At 43.9% G+C, this 14,940-nt stretch overlaps 2 protein-coding genes and 1 long non-coding RNA gene across 13 annotated transcripts; 2 read left to right on the top strand and 1 right to left on the bottom strand.

Moving 5' to 3' along the window:
• Positions 1–2,722, bottom strand: LOC120674422 (probable E3 ubiquitin-protein ligase LUL2). The gene is made up of 3 exons (XM_039955606.1): positions 2,360–2,722; positions 1,124–1,622; positions 1–376 (listed from the first exon to the last, which is right to left on the bottom strand). The coding sequence occupies exons 1-3, from the start codon at positions 2,662–2,664 to the stop codon at positions 239–241; spliced, it is 942 nt and encodes a 313-aa protein (XP_039811540.1). The 5' UTR covers positions 2,665–2,722; the 3' UTR covers positions 1–238.
• A 2,861-nt stretch (positions 2,723–5,583) lies between these two features.
• LOC120671841 lies at positions 5,584–9,189 on the top strand. Of its 4 annotated transcripts, none has more exons than XR_005673886.1 (5): positions 5,584–7,203; positions 7,300–7,333; positions 7,732–7,919; positions 8,207–8,333; positions 8,876–9,189. It is a non-coding gene; the product is annotated as an uncharacterized LOC120671841 (long non-coding RNA). The 4 variants fall into 4 exon arrangements; XR_005673887.1 differs by lacking the exon at positions 8,876–9,189 and having other exon boundaries at positions 5,589–6,445; positions 6,655–7,203; positions 8,207–8,773; XR_005673888.1 differs by lacking the exon at positions 8,876–9,189 and having other exon boundaries at positions 7,732–7,889; positions 8,207–8,773.
• Positions 9,190–9,628: 439 nt separating this feature from the next.
• LOC120674288 (pentatricopeptide repeat-containing protein At2g33680-like) lies at positions 9,629–14,053 on the top strand. 8 transcript variants are annotated; one of them, XM_039955451.1, is made up of 5 exons: positions 9,629–12,027; positions 12,600–12,748; positions 13,019–13,096; positions 13,398–13,501; positions 13,623–14,053. In XM_039955451.1, the coding sequence occupies exon 1, from the start codon at positions 9,780–9,782 to the stop codon at positions 12,009–12,011; it is 2,232 nt and encodes a 743-aa protein (XP_039811385.1). In that variant the 5' UTR covers positions 9,629–9,779; the 3' UTR covers positions 12,012–12,027; positions 12,600–12,748; positions 13,019–13,096; positions 13,398–13,501; positions 13,623–14,053. The 8 variants fall into 8 exon arrangements, with proteins under 8 accessions (XP_039811385.1, XP_039811388.1, XP_039811383.1 ...); XM_039955454.1 differs by adding an exon at positions 12,390–12,539 and having other exon boundaries at positions 12,619–12,731; positions 13,398–14,053; XM_039955449.1 differs by adding an exon at positions 12,390–12,539 and having other exon boundaries at positions 12,619–12,748; positions 13,398–14,053.
• Positions 14,054–14,940: the final 887 nt, after the last annotated feature.

Here is a 14,940-nt window from a genome sequence, read left to right as displayed (position 1 = left end):
TTGAAAACAATGAGTAACCAAAACATCTCTGTTAGGTCAATCGTGCAACAGGCTTTGTATGTGAAGATCCAGACCAATTGTGTTCCAAGTAAAAGTTCAAGGTTGAAAGCTCACGAGTACAGAGATATGTTCTATTAAATCCCTCCACGTTCATCCAATTCCACAAGGCAGTTTCATATACGGGCAATATACAGCTATAGATTGACAGAGATTAAATGGAGACTCTTTTCATGGTCTGTTAACTACTGAGCTCCTTTTCATGACCACCAGATTCTGTATCAACCTTGATCTCGAGAAGACCCCCAACAGGTTGCCTGCATATGGGGCATTTGTTGCTCTGGAGTCTTAGAAGTTGAGCACACTCCCGGCAGAGACACTGCAAGAAAGCACAAGATATTATGGGCCCTGTGGTTAGGCTAGTTTCACATTTGGTCCTCCTTTTCTCGATTGCACTGAGCACAAAATGAGGTATTTTAATACAACTTCATATACACCAGAAATATCAAAACTAGTATTGTATCTGGAGAAGAATGAAAAGAATCGTAATAATGTAGCACATATCGTATTACAAACCACATTGGATTCTCAAGTTTTTGCTTCAATCCTAAGAGAAAGGAACATAAAGAATCTTTCCTCATAATCAATAAAGCCTGAAATTTGGAAAAATATAAGAATACAATAACTAGCACAGTGACAAGTTTTCAGGGTTTAATTGTGATTTTACAATGCACATGGAACCATTACCATGAAAGTACTTCCTCCCTCCAAATTAATATACTCTTACTCCTACTACAATAATTACCAACAAATCATCAAGCAAAGCAACTAGGGCATTTTTGGTGAACACAATTGTTTGCCTTTACGGCCATGGGCTGTTGCGTTATGCCCTGCTAGACGTTAATCAAGATCTGTGCACTGTGGGTGAGAGACAAAGATTCTGTGCGATTCCTAAAGTATGCGATTTCAATGCACATCTAAAGGTGCAAGACAACAGAGCATGGGCCCTTAAGGGCAAAAATGACTTTACTCAATTTCACACAAAGGAGTGGTAATTGATAGGCCTAAGTACTATGAATGAATCTTGATTCATACAGAGGATATTCAGTATGATAGAATAGCTTACCATATGCCTGCATGGAAGAACAGTTGTATCTCTTGGTTCTGAAAGACAAACAACACATTCTTTCCCAGATTCATCTTCATGATTGTTCTCATCAGCTGTGTTGCCAATACCATATATCTCCTGCAAGACATATCTAGTACCATTTACCCATAAGATCTGCTGCACAATACGAACACCAAATTTAGCATTGCCTTTCTTTGCAAGTATAGCAAATTTAACCAGACACTTTGATGCCTCATTGTCATGTGCCCCTTCTAATTCTTGGTTGTTTGATACAGCCACGTCCACTTTGAATGCAACTGGGAATATACCACCTTCACCAACCTTAGTTAGCTCAGATTCCTCAAATTGAGAGACATCGATTCCTGTTCCACATGGTTGATTGAACTCCTGATCATGACCTTTGTTGAAAGCTGTTGTCACAGGTTTGAGCAAGTTCTCCTTTGTAGCCTTCAGGATAAGCTCTTCGTCTTCTTGTGCAAAGAAGTAGACAGTTATGCTGTTCCCAGGATGAACAGTCAAGAATCAGTCCTGTTGTAGAGATGGCATGGAAGTCTTACAGATGATCAGATAGTCGCTACGAATAATAGGTGGCAACATAACCAGGCGTCTCTGAAAGGATACAAAGAAATGTAGAAATAATGCCTAACCTCAAAAGTAACAAAACAAGACAGGAATCTGATAGGTAGAATAACTGTATGTTTTGACAAGGCAACTCTACAAACAAAAGCGTGTGGCCAACAATCCCTGAGAGTACTACAGCTTAACTTAGACTAGCACATTGTAAGTTCAACCTCGATACCTAATGCGAATCAGTAACCTAGACATATAATTCAAAAACTCTAAATGCCCTCTTGTTACTGTGTTCAACTTTCTTTTTAATCACCCAACAGTCACCACCAAGCTGCTATTGACTCAACATTGTCCAAATTAAAATATATTCAAGAAGGTACATGTGTAATTTGATCAGTTTCGAAGTAACCAGATCCTGTTGTTCAATCGAGATGCACAATTTCTTCAATAAAAAAAGGAGCACATGCCATGATCGAGAGCGCCATGGTTCTAATCAATATTCAGGGTCCCGAGATAAAGAGCCAAACGGTTGGCACGGCAACGCCATTTCAATACTCCGAACTAATCAAGAAACTAATATTAATGAAACTAGGATTCCAAGAACTAGGCTAGGATAGACTAAGGCGGGGAAAGGGGAAAGAATAGAAGCAGAGGGAGAGGGACCTTCCGGGGGCGTCGGCGTCGAAGGAGAAAGCGAGTAGGAGGCCACGGCCGTCATCATCGGGCTCCAGTCGCAGGGAGTCCCCCTTGATGTTGACGCCTGCGTGCACCGCGACGGTTCTGTGCTGCTCCACCGACGCTGGCACCCCCAAAGGCGGCGGCAGCGGAGCGGTGCCCGGGGGCCAACCGGGGTACCGGTGGTAGTACGGAGGGCGCACCCCGTGTAGATGGGCTTGAAGAGCAGGCGGCGGCGGCGGCGGCGGTGGCGGTGGAGGAGGAGCGTCGCCTCTGCTCCCGAAGTTGCCCATCGTCGTCTCCTTGCTGCGGGTTTTTTATGGTTTAGGTTTTTGCCTTGCAGGTGCGATTGGCAAAGATTGGTGGCGAACTCAAGGGGCCTTTTAAATTTTTGCAATTATGAACCACTGTTAGAATTTCAAGAAATTATAACACACTTAGAATCCTAGAATGACTCGTATATATTTATCACACGAGAGAAATGTTACTATTGGATTTGCCATTTTTATCAAATTAGCAGGTCACACGAGCACAACAAGTCAGTGTTAGACATAAAAATATCCTCCCTACCTCTAGAATGTAAACGGATCAAATACGAATGGATATTATTGATATTATATTTGTTTTCATAATTTTGTTCGAATACGGACCAGATACGGATAATATTAATTTTTCCTGAATAAGATTGTAATGGATATCGACATTATAAAAATCTAATTTTTACTATCCAGATATGGATCAGTTACAAATATTGAATATCCGAAATCGAATACAAATAGATAAAAACCCTTCCAAACTAGATAGAATTCGAATACAATCGGAAAATATCCAACCATTTACATCCCTACATCCTCCTCTCTTCCCCTCTATGACAGTCAGGTCGGCAAAAATATAAAGTAAATTGCACCCATCATACATCAACTTGTGCGGTTGTATCACATTAGTCCAACAAATTATAGAACACACAAACTGATGCATGAACTTGTCAAAAGTGTGCATCTACCATCACATGTACACCATAGAGCGTATTTAGGTCACAAGCTTTAATGTGAAGAGGGGGGCATAATGCAAAATATCTCTTAGCTGAGGTTTGTTTTTGCCATGTGATGATGGTCGCGCTATCTATCTGCCTAGTTCGATCCGTCGATAGCTCGTTACACATGATCATATATTAGTTGTTTTCTTTTATGGCACTGTTGATAGTGTGGCATCAAAATTTAATGTTCTGAGTTCTCAAGGCCTAGAATATTATAAGCAAATACACAACAAGTTGAAAAAAACAAACAAGAATATTGTAGTCAGAACAAACTATTAATTCCTCAGTAAAAAAAACTGAGAAAATGCTAGTGACAGTACTAGAGATTCATGCCTAATCCATAACAATCACACAATAAACATTGTATTATTCTTGATATTCTTGCTGACTAAGGTTAGCTGGAGCATTTTGTGTAATGCTAACCTCCTCGATATATATTGCGGCACTTTAATTCTTCTATATTATCATCATCTCTCTTAGACCTTTTCCGACCATGTCCTCTTTGTACTATTAGCCCTACCACCTATCCTACCTCCTGTGTTGCCTCCTGCATCCCTTGTTTGAACACGACCTCTTGTGCTACCACTAGTTCTTCTTGCCTTTTTTGGTCTGTCTCTGGCCATTGCAGTGGTCAATTTTGGAGGAGGCATTGCATCTCTTTCTTGTTCAACAAAAAAAGGACTCTGGTAATGGCCCGGGTGCTTGCCTTGAGTTGGCAGTGCAAGTAAAAGGTACTAACCTCATTCAACAAATTGAAAATCATGGTCCCAGATGTTTTACTCGGATCATTTGAAGGGTTCTCTGTCATTGGCATTAGGTTCTACCAGGCACAAGGATTCTATTAGTCATGGAAAAGAAGTGACAATGCACATTACACACAAATTATACCTGAAGGACTGTTGGATCATCTTCTTCCACAATAGCTCCTTGGTTCTGTAGTGCGTGTTTGTAGTGGCCCTTGTTGTTGTGGTCAACACCATTACAGACACTGCAATGCATGGTGACTCCATATTTGCTGATCTTGGACCCTCCTTCAAGCTCAACTGGTTCCTTCTTTCTGATATTTTTTGGCCTCCCAACCTTCTTTTCATACATTGGAGGGTGCACTTCGACACCATTCATTTTCTACCAATGCTCCTTGCCTCTTATTCGCATTATAGTGTGTCCACAAGCTCTACATTAAGTGGCAATAGAATACCAGTCATGCACTCTATCTTCTGGTATAATATGATTTACTTTGAAACATGCTATGGCATGCGAGCATGGAATTCCAGTCAATTGCTAATTCCTGCAATCAGATCTTGACATATTGATATCAACCACATGTGTTTCTTCCCTATCTTCCACTTCAAAGATTCCTCCACCAGGACTAACATCAACAAATCCTGAATAATCAGCATGCCTCTCTATCTTCTTCCTTACTTTTGGACGGATTGTACCTTTCCACTTCTCAACAGCTTCTTTTTGCTTCGTGTAGAACCTGTTCATGATCTGGCATCTGATTTTCTCAAATATTGTGAGAATGGGCATATTCTTAGCATCCAATATGTACCTGTTAAATCACAGAATATTATATTTGATATGAGTGAGCAGTATAATAAGATAATATGATGCATCTATCTACCCCCTAAAGCACCAAATAAATTATGCTAGCGCCACCCACCAAAATGCCCCCCGCTGAGAGAGATGGGAGACACTTCACCCACAAAAATATACCCAGATTTCCTACACCATTGAAATCGATGGCTCAAAATTTATCTAGGCGTCTAACGCAATCCGACGGTCCACGTTATATGGATCCGCGGCTTCAACGCACGCTCCGACCCCCACCCCGCGGAGCGCCCGACGCAGCCAATCTCCAGCCAAAGTTCGAACCGCAGCGAACGCAGCTAGAAAAATTTTCCCTCCCGCGCGCCTCTCCCGAACCTCGCCTCCCGCGGACAGCGCCCTGCGCCGGCCGCCGCGACCCCAACCGAACCCCCACTGCGCCGGCGGCCGCGTCCAGCACCGAAGGCTACCCTGCGTCGGCCCCCTCGCCAAACCCCCGTGCAACGGAGCAGGCCCCCCGCCGACACCCCGGCCTGCAACGCGCGCCGGCGCCCTGCGCCGCCGGGACGCGCGGCTACCAGCTCGGCCGCCGCCGCCGCAGGGACGTGCGGCTGCTCCCGCCTCGGCCGCCGCCGCCGGAAAGCGTGGCTGCTACCGGCTCGGCCGCCGCCGCCGCCGGAAAGCGCGGCAGTGCTGTACGGATCCATCCTGGGGCCAAATCCGGCAGCCCCCCTTGCCGGATCTGGTCGGGGCGCTCCTCTCTCGGCCCGGCGTCACCGGGGAGCCGGCCTTCCTCACCGGTGTGCGGTCGCCGGCAGCCAGTCACGTTCAGGTGCTCCGTCGGCTTTCCGGTCCGATAGTGCTCCGTCGGCTTCCTGGCTGCTCCCCTCCCCCTCTGGTGCACGGCTGGCTCCGCCCCATTGTAGTGGCGGCCTTGCTGGCCTCTTGGCCGGCCTTGCTACCACCGCCGGAGGGGGAAGCCGTCGGCCCCCGGTGGCGTGCTGGTGCGGCGTCGGCCCCAGGCTCCCTCTGGTGCCGAGATGACGGGCTAGCGCATGCGCTCGCCTAGCGGCCTGCGCTCGCGGCGCTCGAGCGCTGCCAGGCGAGCGGGCGACCAGCCGCACGGCCTTCGGCACGCGTGTCAGGCAGCCAGTCACAGCGGCCAGCGCGGGGAACAGGCGCACACGCAGCGTGCTCGCGGCTGAGCAAGCAGTGGCGCAGGAGGCCTGGGCCAGCATGGGCACTCAGCCCAAGGTGGCCAGCAGCTTGGGGGTGCTGTGGCCAGGCCGGCGGTGCAAGCAAGAGCAGGTCGACAGCATTAGCTGGGCCAATTCGGTTTGAATCCTCTCTTTGCACTTGCCATTTAATTCCTGCTCATTTATTTTTTTAAAAGTTAATTGACGGCCACAAGCTGCAAGGTCTGAGGATCGACGACTGCGCAATTTGTGGTTTGGAAAGTAGGCATGCATACATGTCTTTCTCACCTGCAGGTCTCCTATGAATCTCTAATCTTGTCGTTCTTTATGCTTAATGCTCACTTTTTTAACAGGACATGATGCAAGAGTATAGAAATAGATCATGGGATGAAACCTGCAAATTAACGGCATATAACACATACTATCTGACATTGATGACATCTTATCATATTGTATGATTTATGATTTTTATATCTTTTTTTTTGCATGGACATATGTATCAGTTACAGGAGATTGGTGTGTGTTGGAGTAACTGGCTTGAAAGATGGCAGTTTGTATGACACTAAGGATGTAGGATAAAGGAGTTGCAGGTGCATGGTGCTTATAAACATGGGTATGATAGGATCTCCAGGAGAAGTTATTCAGCTCCTACTCAGGAACCTGTACCAGGGTAGTATTATGGTTGGGGAAGTGCAAATGTGTGGTGTTATATATTTCACACTTAATCAGCTCTAGAGTGTCAAGGCCTTTTGACCTTACTCCATGGTGAACCTGCTGGGCATGAGTACTCCTCTGTGAAGCAGCAAAAAGAACTGTTATCGATATCTTCAAATGTTTTTGCTAGCTAAGTTTTGCCATGGAACCTGATTCGCTTATTACTTTGTGGTTATTCTGAGTGAATCTTTATCGCTTGTGTTCTTTTTATTTTTTTTTGTTTTGGGTGTCAAACAGCAACTATATAAGAAAATAGTTGCAGTAGTCAAATATGATGTGGCCATGAAAGGAGGTGATAAGTGCTTGGAATATCCAACAGCCATCCACTCACTTACAGGGTACATACTTAATCTATTTTTTTTCTCTGATAGTGAACTTTGCTGTTATTTTTTTATGCACTAGATCATACGACCTAACCTTTTTTTTACTTTCAGATCATAAAAGGCCTTCATCTATGTAGCTGCTCAGGTACGTACTGTATATCAGAACAAACATCAGTTTTTACTTTCATTATCAATTTATCATGCTCCATTGTTTAAGCCTTGCGATTTTACAACTCATAACCTTGTACAAATATGCATGTTGTCCTAGATGAATTGGGAATTGCTCATGTAGATGATATATTCCCCTTGGTTCAGTAATCTGTTAGTATGAACTTTTTTTAGGTGGTGAGGGCTGTGAGCCTGTGACCAGTGATATCGTGCGCATTTTTCCTGAAATTTTGAAGAATGGCCATTTCATTTCTGTTTGCAGGTTCATGCATTCCATAAATGTGATTCACTATGACCTGAAACTGACAACCTGTGTATCATTCATGATTGCCATACGAGCTGTGACCAGTGATCTTTCATGGATTTTTTTTCCAGATCAATGGCCTGCTGAAACTTCTTCCTGTATCATCTTTCTATGATGGGATTTGCTGAAGCATACTTGGAAGGGGTTAGGGAGTTCACTGCCTTGCTACAATCTAAACTTCTTCTGTGTATATACTGCAAGTGGCTCAGTACCCTTACTGTATTGGTGGGTGAGTACATATGGGAAAAGGGAAAGTCAGGTGATCGCATTTCTTGAGGATTTGTTTAATCTTTTTCTTTTTTGTGTATGGGGGCGATGGGCTCTACATCCATAGCATATAGGTCATAATCAGCCATTGTATTGACTAGACGATGGAAAGGTTGTTCTATTGGCTAGTATATAGGTTGTTATATTTCAAAACTAGGTTACAGCTCAAACATGAGTTAACCCTGTGTCTAACTTTGTTTTGTTCTCTTCTATTGCATTTCGCCCACAAGACTGCAGGAATATTTAGAACAACTAACCTTTCATTTCTTTTTTTTGAAGGGTTTGCGGGAGCACCGCTATGTCATTTAAGAAGGAGAAGGATGCAGCTTAGAGGTTGAAGTAATCTTCAGAACTAACATGATGGTATTTTCTTGTATATGGTTTGCTATGGCTGCCAGTGAAGCAGGTACTAATGGATTTTATTCTCTATAATGGAGTTGGAAAAATAATTAAGTTAATCTATATTTAGTTTACAAGAAACAATGTGGTAGCTAATTAGACCTGAGGCTTATGCATACATGAGTTGAAGACAAACAAATACTACTGAAATTGTGCCCTACAATTTGAAGGGCAATTTGTTACACATGGGCTTTATTTATATATTGGTATTGCCATGAACATGATGCTTGAATGCTTAAATGGAAAAAAATATAGATATATCTATATGAACAAATTTTCTTTCAATTTACAGTCTGCATTTCTTTTTGTTGGAGGAGCAAGAGATGTAATATTTAAGATGAAAAGTAGATGGTATTAGCCTTTCATGTCCTAAACTCCTGTGTATGGCTTGGTTTGATGATTCTTGTAAAAACTCCAGTTATGGATAATCGTGGGTGATGTCGGTCATGGTCCGTGTGTTTCACTTATAGGAAGAGACTAGACTAATTGACTTATATTGCAGTTTTGTTTATAGCTTTCAACTGTAATAATGCTAACCTTTTTTGCCAGCTGTGGACTCGTGGGTGTTGATGATTGGATATTTGGAACTTGTGTTTTTATCGTAATTTGCAATTTATCCGTGACGTTAGCACGGGCACCTTACTAGTAAAGAAGTAAAATCTTATTTGTTGAATACTTCACAGTTATTGTTCAATAACATGTCACATTTTGTAAATTCACTGGGAAAGGCCAAGCCTTGACCCAAGTGTTTGGAGGGAGCTCCTCAATCCATGCATATGCTTCTGCCCTATCCTGCTTTAATTGGGCCATGTTCTTCTCCCATCTCGAAATGTTGCTTGGGCCTAGCAATCGCCCACACATCATTTTTTAGAGTCTCACCCTTGTGCAGAGCATGAAAATTTTTGTACATGCGCCGCACACAGAGTCAATGCAGCATCAGGGAGTTTGTGTTATAGTTTGACTTTGACGGCACAGCAACCTTGCAATTTGGTTGTGCTAGGGCAAGTTGCGCTACAAAAGTAATTTTGCACACATGGAATACGAAACAAAATTTATTTGCAAAATTTTTTCATAGATGAACGTAATATTGCGCAACATATCTAATGATGGTAATTAATTTATGATTGGCTACAATAATATTACAATAACTATTCTCTAATTGTGTGGTCAAAGATTTCATTAGACTCGTTAGCGCAATGACTGTGAAGTTAGTTTTGTAAACTATCTTCATTTAATATATTTAATACATGTAAACTTTGCGCTACTTAGTGCACAACCAACCTCTGTCCCTGCGCGCCGCCCTCGGCCCTCCCCCTCAGCCGTCCCTCACCCGGCGACTCACTCATGGCGACCAGCGGTGGCGCTGGTGAGGGAGGTCGGCGGATAAGGTGAGGAGCGGCGGCGGCGGACGTAGAGTGCCGCTGCCCAGCGCTTCTTTGCTCCCGCCAACGCCATGGCAGGCGCGGCGCCGCCCGCTCTGCGCATGTCGCACACGCAATTCATTGAGCACCTCCGTCGTGCGGCTGCATCCGCCCGCGCCCCGCGCGCCGGCGAGGTCCTTCATGGCTGGGCGCTCAAGTCCGGCGCCGCCTCCCACGCACCCGTCTCCAACTCCCTAATCACCTTCTACTGCTCCCTCTCGCGGCCGCTCCTCGCGGCCGCCTTCGCCGTCTTCGAGGATATCCCCGCTGCCACGCGCGATGTGGCCTCGTGGAACTCCCTCCTCAACCCGCTCTCCCGTCACCACCCCCTCGCCGCGCTCTCCCACTTCCGCTTGATGCTCTCCTCCTACGACCGCATCGTCCTCCCGTCGCCGCACTCCTTCGCTGCTGCGTTCACTGCCGCCGCCCGCGCGCCGTCCGCGTCCTCCGGCGCCGCGGCCCACGCGCTCGCGTGCAAGTTTCCCTCGTCCTCCGCCGGCTCTGACAATGTGTTCGTCTCCACTGCCCTGCTTAATATGTATTGCAAACTGGGCATTACTTCCGATGCCCGCAGGGTGTTCGACGAAATGCCGCATCGGAATGCGGTGTCTTGGACTGCTATGGTGTCTGGGTATGCTGTGGGGAAGTGCTCTGAGGAGGCGTTTGAGATCTTCCGGTTGATGCTTCAGGAGTGCCCCTCTGAGAAAAATGAATTTGTCACCACGGCGGTTCTTAGTGCAGCTAGCATGCCATCAGGATTGCTTATGGGGGTGCAGGTTCATGGGTTGGTTGTGAAGGATGGGTTGGTGGGATTTGTGTCTGTGGAGAATTCACTTGTTACATTGTATGCAAAGGCTGAGTGTATGGAAGCAGCTCTGCAGGTGTTTGGGTCATCAAAGGAGAGGAATACAATAACATGGTCAGCAATGATCACCGGGTATGCTCAGAATGGGGAGGCAGGTAGTGCAACTAGGATGTTCTTACAGATGCATACTGCAGGATTCTCACCAACAGAATTCACCCTTGTTGGGGTACTGAATGCATGCAGTGACATGGGAGCGTTGTCTGTTGGGAAGCAGGCTCATGGTTTGATGGTGAAGCTGGGGTTTGAGATGCAGGTTTATGTGAAGAGCGCATTGGTTGACATGTATGCCAAGTGTGGTTGTATTGGTGATGCAAAATGTGGGTTTCAGCAGTTGTGTGATGTTGATGACGTTGTCCTTTGGACTGCGATGATTGCTGGGCATGTGCAGAATGGGGAGCTCGAGGAAGCCCTAGTGTTGTATGCCAAGATGAACAAAGAGGGCATCATGCCCAGTAATTTGACTATAACTAGTGTTCTTAGAGCATGTGCATGCCTTGCGGCGTTGGACCCAGGGAAGCAAATGCATGCACAAATAATGAAGTGTGGGTTTGGTTTGGGTGGTTCTGTTGGAAGTGCTCTGTCTACAATGTATTCGAAGTGTGGGAACCTTGAAGATGGCATGGCTGTCTTCAGAAGCATGCCTGATAGGGATGTTATTGCATGGAATTCAATCATTTCTGGATTTTCGCAAAATGGATGTGGCAATGGTGCACTTGACCTGTTTGAGGAGATGAAACTAGAGGGCACTGCACCTGATCATATAACATTCATTAATGTATTTTGTGCTTGTAGCCACATGGGCTTAGTCGACAGAGGTTGGTTTTATTTTAGGGCAATGACCAAAGATTACGGTTTAATTCCTAGGCTTGATCACTATGCTTGCATGGTTGATATTCTTAGCCGAGCAGGGCAGTTAAAAGAAGCAAAGGACTTCATAGAATCAATAACTGTTGACCATGGAACATGCCTATGGCATATAGTCCTAGGAGCATGTCGTAGTCTACGGGATTTTGATGTTGGGGCATATGCAGGTGAAAAACTGATGCAGTTAGGTACTGAGGATTCCTCTGCTTACATATTGTTATCAAACATCTATGCTTCCCAGAGGAAGTGGAATGATGTTGAGCGGGTGAGACGTTTGATGAGACTCCGAGGAGTTAGCAAGGATCTAGGGTGTAGCTGGGTTGAGCTTAATAGCCGAGTTCATGTGTTCGTCGTTGGGGAACAACAACATCCTGAAGTGGCAAATATAAATGCCGAGTTGATAAGGCTAGCCAAACACATGAAGGATGAAGGCTATCGTCAAACATGCAAATTCCCATTTGATGAAGAACTGGATGCACCTGGAGAAACTCATGGAGAAGATCAACTGGAATTGATGTCAGCAGATTATGGCTGAGTTCCCAAGAGATAAGGTAGGTTAGTACAGTGATTATTTCAACCAGAAGCAGGACTAAAAAAAGAAAACTATAAAAATGTTAATAGTTATGAAAAATATTTTTGTACTATCTGTACTTGAATACTTGTGCATAAATGCATAACACAATTACTTTTATGTGGATCATTAGGTACTTGTAGCACCAATATGTTATACATTCAGTGCCATTAGAAACTTGTCAAAATTTATGAGTACATAATACAATTACTTTTATGTGGATCATTAGGTACTTGTAGCACCAATAAGTTATAAATTCAGTGCTATTAGAAACTTGTCAAAATTTATGAATCATTTCTACATATGAAAGCTGCAACTCACGGCACTCATGCGCTCCATTAGTCACTCAGCCCACATGTCAACAAAGATTCCTGGCGCAAAACATATCCTCCACCCCTCCGCGAAACATTGAGAAGCACCGCTGCTCCGCTTCCGAATACAACAAAAGCGCCACCTCCTCTGCTCGGCCATTGCCCAGGCACCGCTCCACCGGTTGGCTATCGCAGCTGCCTCCATTTGTTTATCAACCTCATGTTTGAGTCTGTAATGCAGTGTCACTTCTTGCTGGTAGCAAACAGGAGCAGCACCAGGAGCAACTGGTCCTCTTGCTAAGATCTTGCTAAGATCCAATGTTCAAGTGCACAGATGCTATCAGTTTTCCAGTGTGGGCTCTTCAGCACCATGGTATTCCGCTTGCTCAGGTTCAACTCTCACTGCCTGGCTTTGTTTGGAAAGCCAACGATATTAGCATAAGTTACCTCTATTACCAAAATATAATAGCTAGCCATGTATTGTACATGCCTTTGTTCTTAGACAAAACGCTGAAGGGTCTATAGCTTCACATGCTTTGCTTGGAAAATTCCAAGAAAAATTGTCTGACTCTAAGTATCAAATATGCCATTACTTTCATATACTTAGGCAAGAATTTACATTGCATGTAAACTGATTCCTGATTCGTTGTATGTGATTAGGTTGAAACATAAATTTCAGGCTTCTGCTGGAATGTCATTGCAGCTTATTCTTTTGACTTCCTTCTTGCTTATCTCAGTGTGAGTTCTTTTAAAGCTCATAGTAAGGTTTGATTCAAGATATTTACCCCTTCAAATGCTTCAAAATTTGTCAGACTCATATGAATAGGAGAATAGAGTTTTATTTAGTTATCATTTAGCAATTTTAGACTCATTCATATGCAATCAGCAAAATTGAGTTAATGTAATTTGGTATTGGAGGCATGTCTAGATCTTTTTAGAGTGTAATATGTGGCCCAAGTAAGAACTAGCAGAGCATAAAGAAGGTTTCAGTTGTTTGATATTTCTCTCATAATTCTTATCATAAGTTTTCTTCTCTCAGGTTTTTGACATCTCTTATTGATATCTTCGTCCATTGACACGTGAAGCTTGAGGTCTGTAGACTAGATCATAACTAAAGGTTAAAGAACTATGGTAATTTGTTTGGTGAATTGTACCAGGAAAGACTCTGATATATAACTGCATCCCAAGCACGTTGGGGGCATTACATGGTTATTCTTATGATGTCTCAGAACTGATCCTAAAATGTGGTGAGGCATTACTGCAGGCCATTCTTTTCAAGAGGATTCAAAATTTCAAATTACCCCTTTTGGAAACAGTTGGTTTTGGAGAGACTAGGTTGGCAAAGTAGATGGCAGGAGAATTATACCTCAAGCAAGATACATTGTAGACTAGTTGAAAAACTCACACTGAACAGCAATGAAGACAATCGAATTTGAAACCAATGAATGGAAGTTTGACTTGGTCAGATATATCTATATATGGAGCCAGACATATCACTTGATCAATACGTCAGGGTTAATAATGTTTCATGGGTATGCCAGAACCCAGAGATATATTCTTTTTGATTAACATAATCCTTCTGTCACATTTGGGCACCTAACCTAGGATCAAATAAAGCATAGCAATTATGACCTTACCCTTTTATTATGATGATCTTCTATATGAAAATTACTGGCAATGCCAAAGATTCCTTTTTTTTTTTCTGCTGTAGAGTTGTGGTTGATCACCACGAGTAGGTGGTAGCACCACTTTTAAACTCAGAAAAGGGGCAGTTTGCTAGATTGATGCATTCTGTGTGATTTCATGAGAAACTTTCCCTGGATCATTTTGTGCATGCGCTTTTGGATGACTCCAGAAAACAAGTGGTGTTGCTAGAGAGGAGAAAATACTTGCAAATGAAGCTGATGAGTGCACGCTGATCAGGCCAATTTAATGTCCTTACATGTCACGGCCCGAAGGCTGTGTGTAGTAAGAGTGGGTAATGTACTTGTGGGCCTCTTTAGGAGAGTTATCAGCCCATGCGGCATTTGTTGAGCCAAAGGCCTTGTAAGGGGATGTTATATAAATCCTAGATCAGAACAGCGAAAGACGGTTATGGAATAACAGATCATCCGATCCCCTCTCTGTTCTCAAGCTCGGTTTTTCCCGTTACCTTCTTCCCCTTTCTCGAGATTGTTCTTTCCGAATCCACCGTCCTTCGAGAGTATTCTTGTGGGTTCGGTACAATCGGTATCAAATTCCTCGATCACCGGCGCGCTGCGGTTGGGCTCATCATCTGCAGGGTTCACCTAACCGGTGGGAACCGGTTCGGTTTGACCGGTTACCGGTCAAACCGGTCCGGCCCGGTTCCGGTTTGGGCCGGTATCAAACCGGCCCAAATTCAAAATTTAAATTAAAATTAAAAAAATGAAAAATTTCCAAAAAATTTCCTAAAAATACTTTAAGGTGCGACAAATCTAATGGTGTCAAATTTTCTCAAAAATTCGTTCATTTAGTATAGTTTGCGGGGATTTAAAGTTAAACAAAAAAAAGCGTGCATACAAAAGTATACAAATATAATGTAAAAGTAGTACAAAAAAGGG

This window comes from Panicum virgatum, chromosome 5N (genome assembly GCF_016808335.1).
Source record: "Panicum virgatum strain AP13 chromosome 5N, P.virgatum_v5, whole genome shotgun sequence".
Lineage (NCBI taxonomy): Eukaryota > Viridiplantae > Streptophyta > Magnoliopsida > Poales > Poaceae > Panicum > Panicum virgatum.
This window is presented reverse-complemented; position numbering and strand designations above follow the sequence as displayed.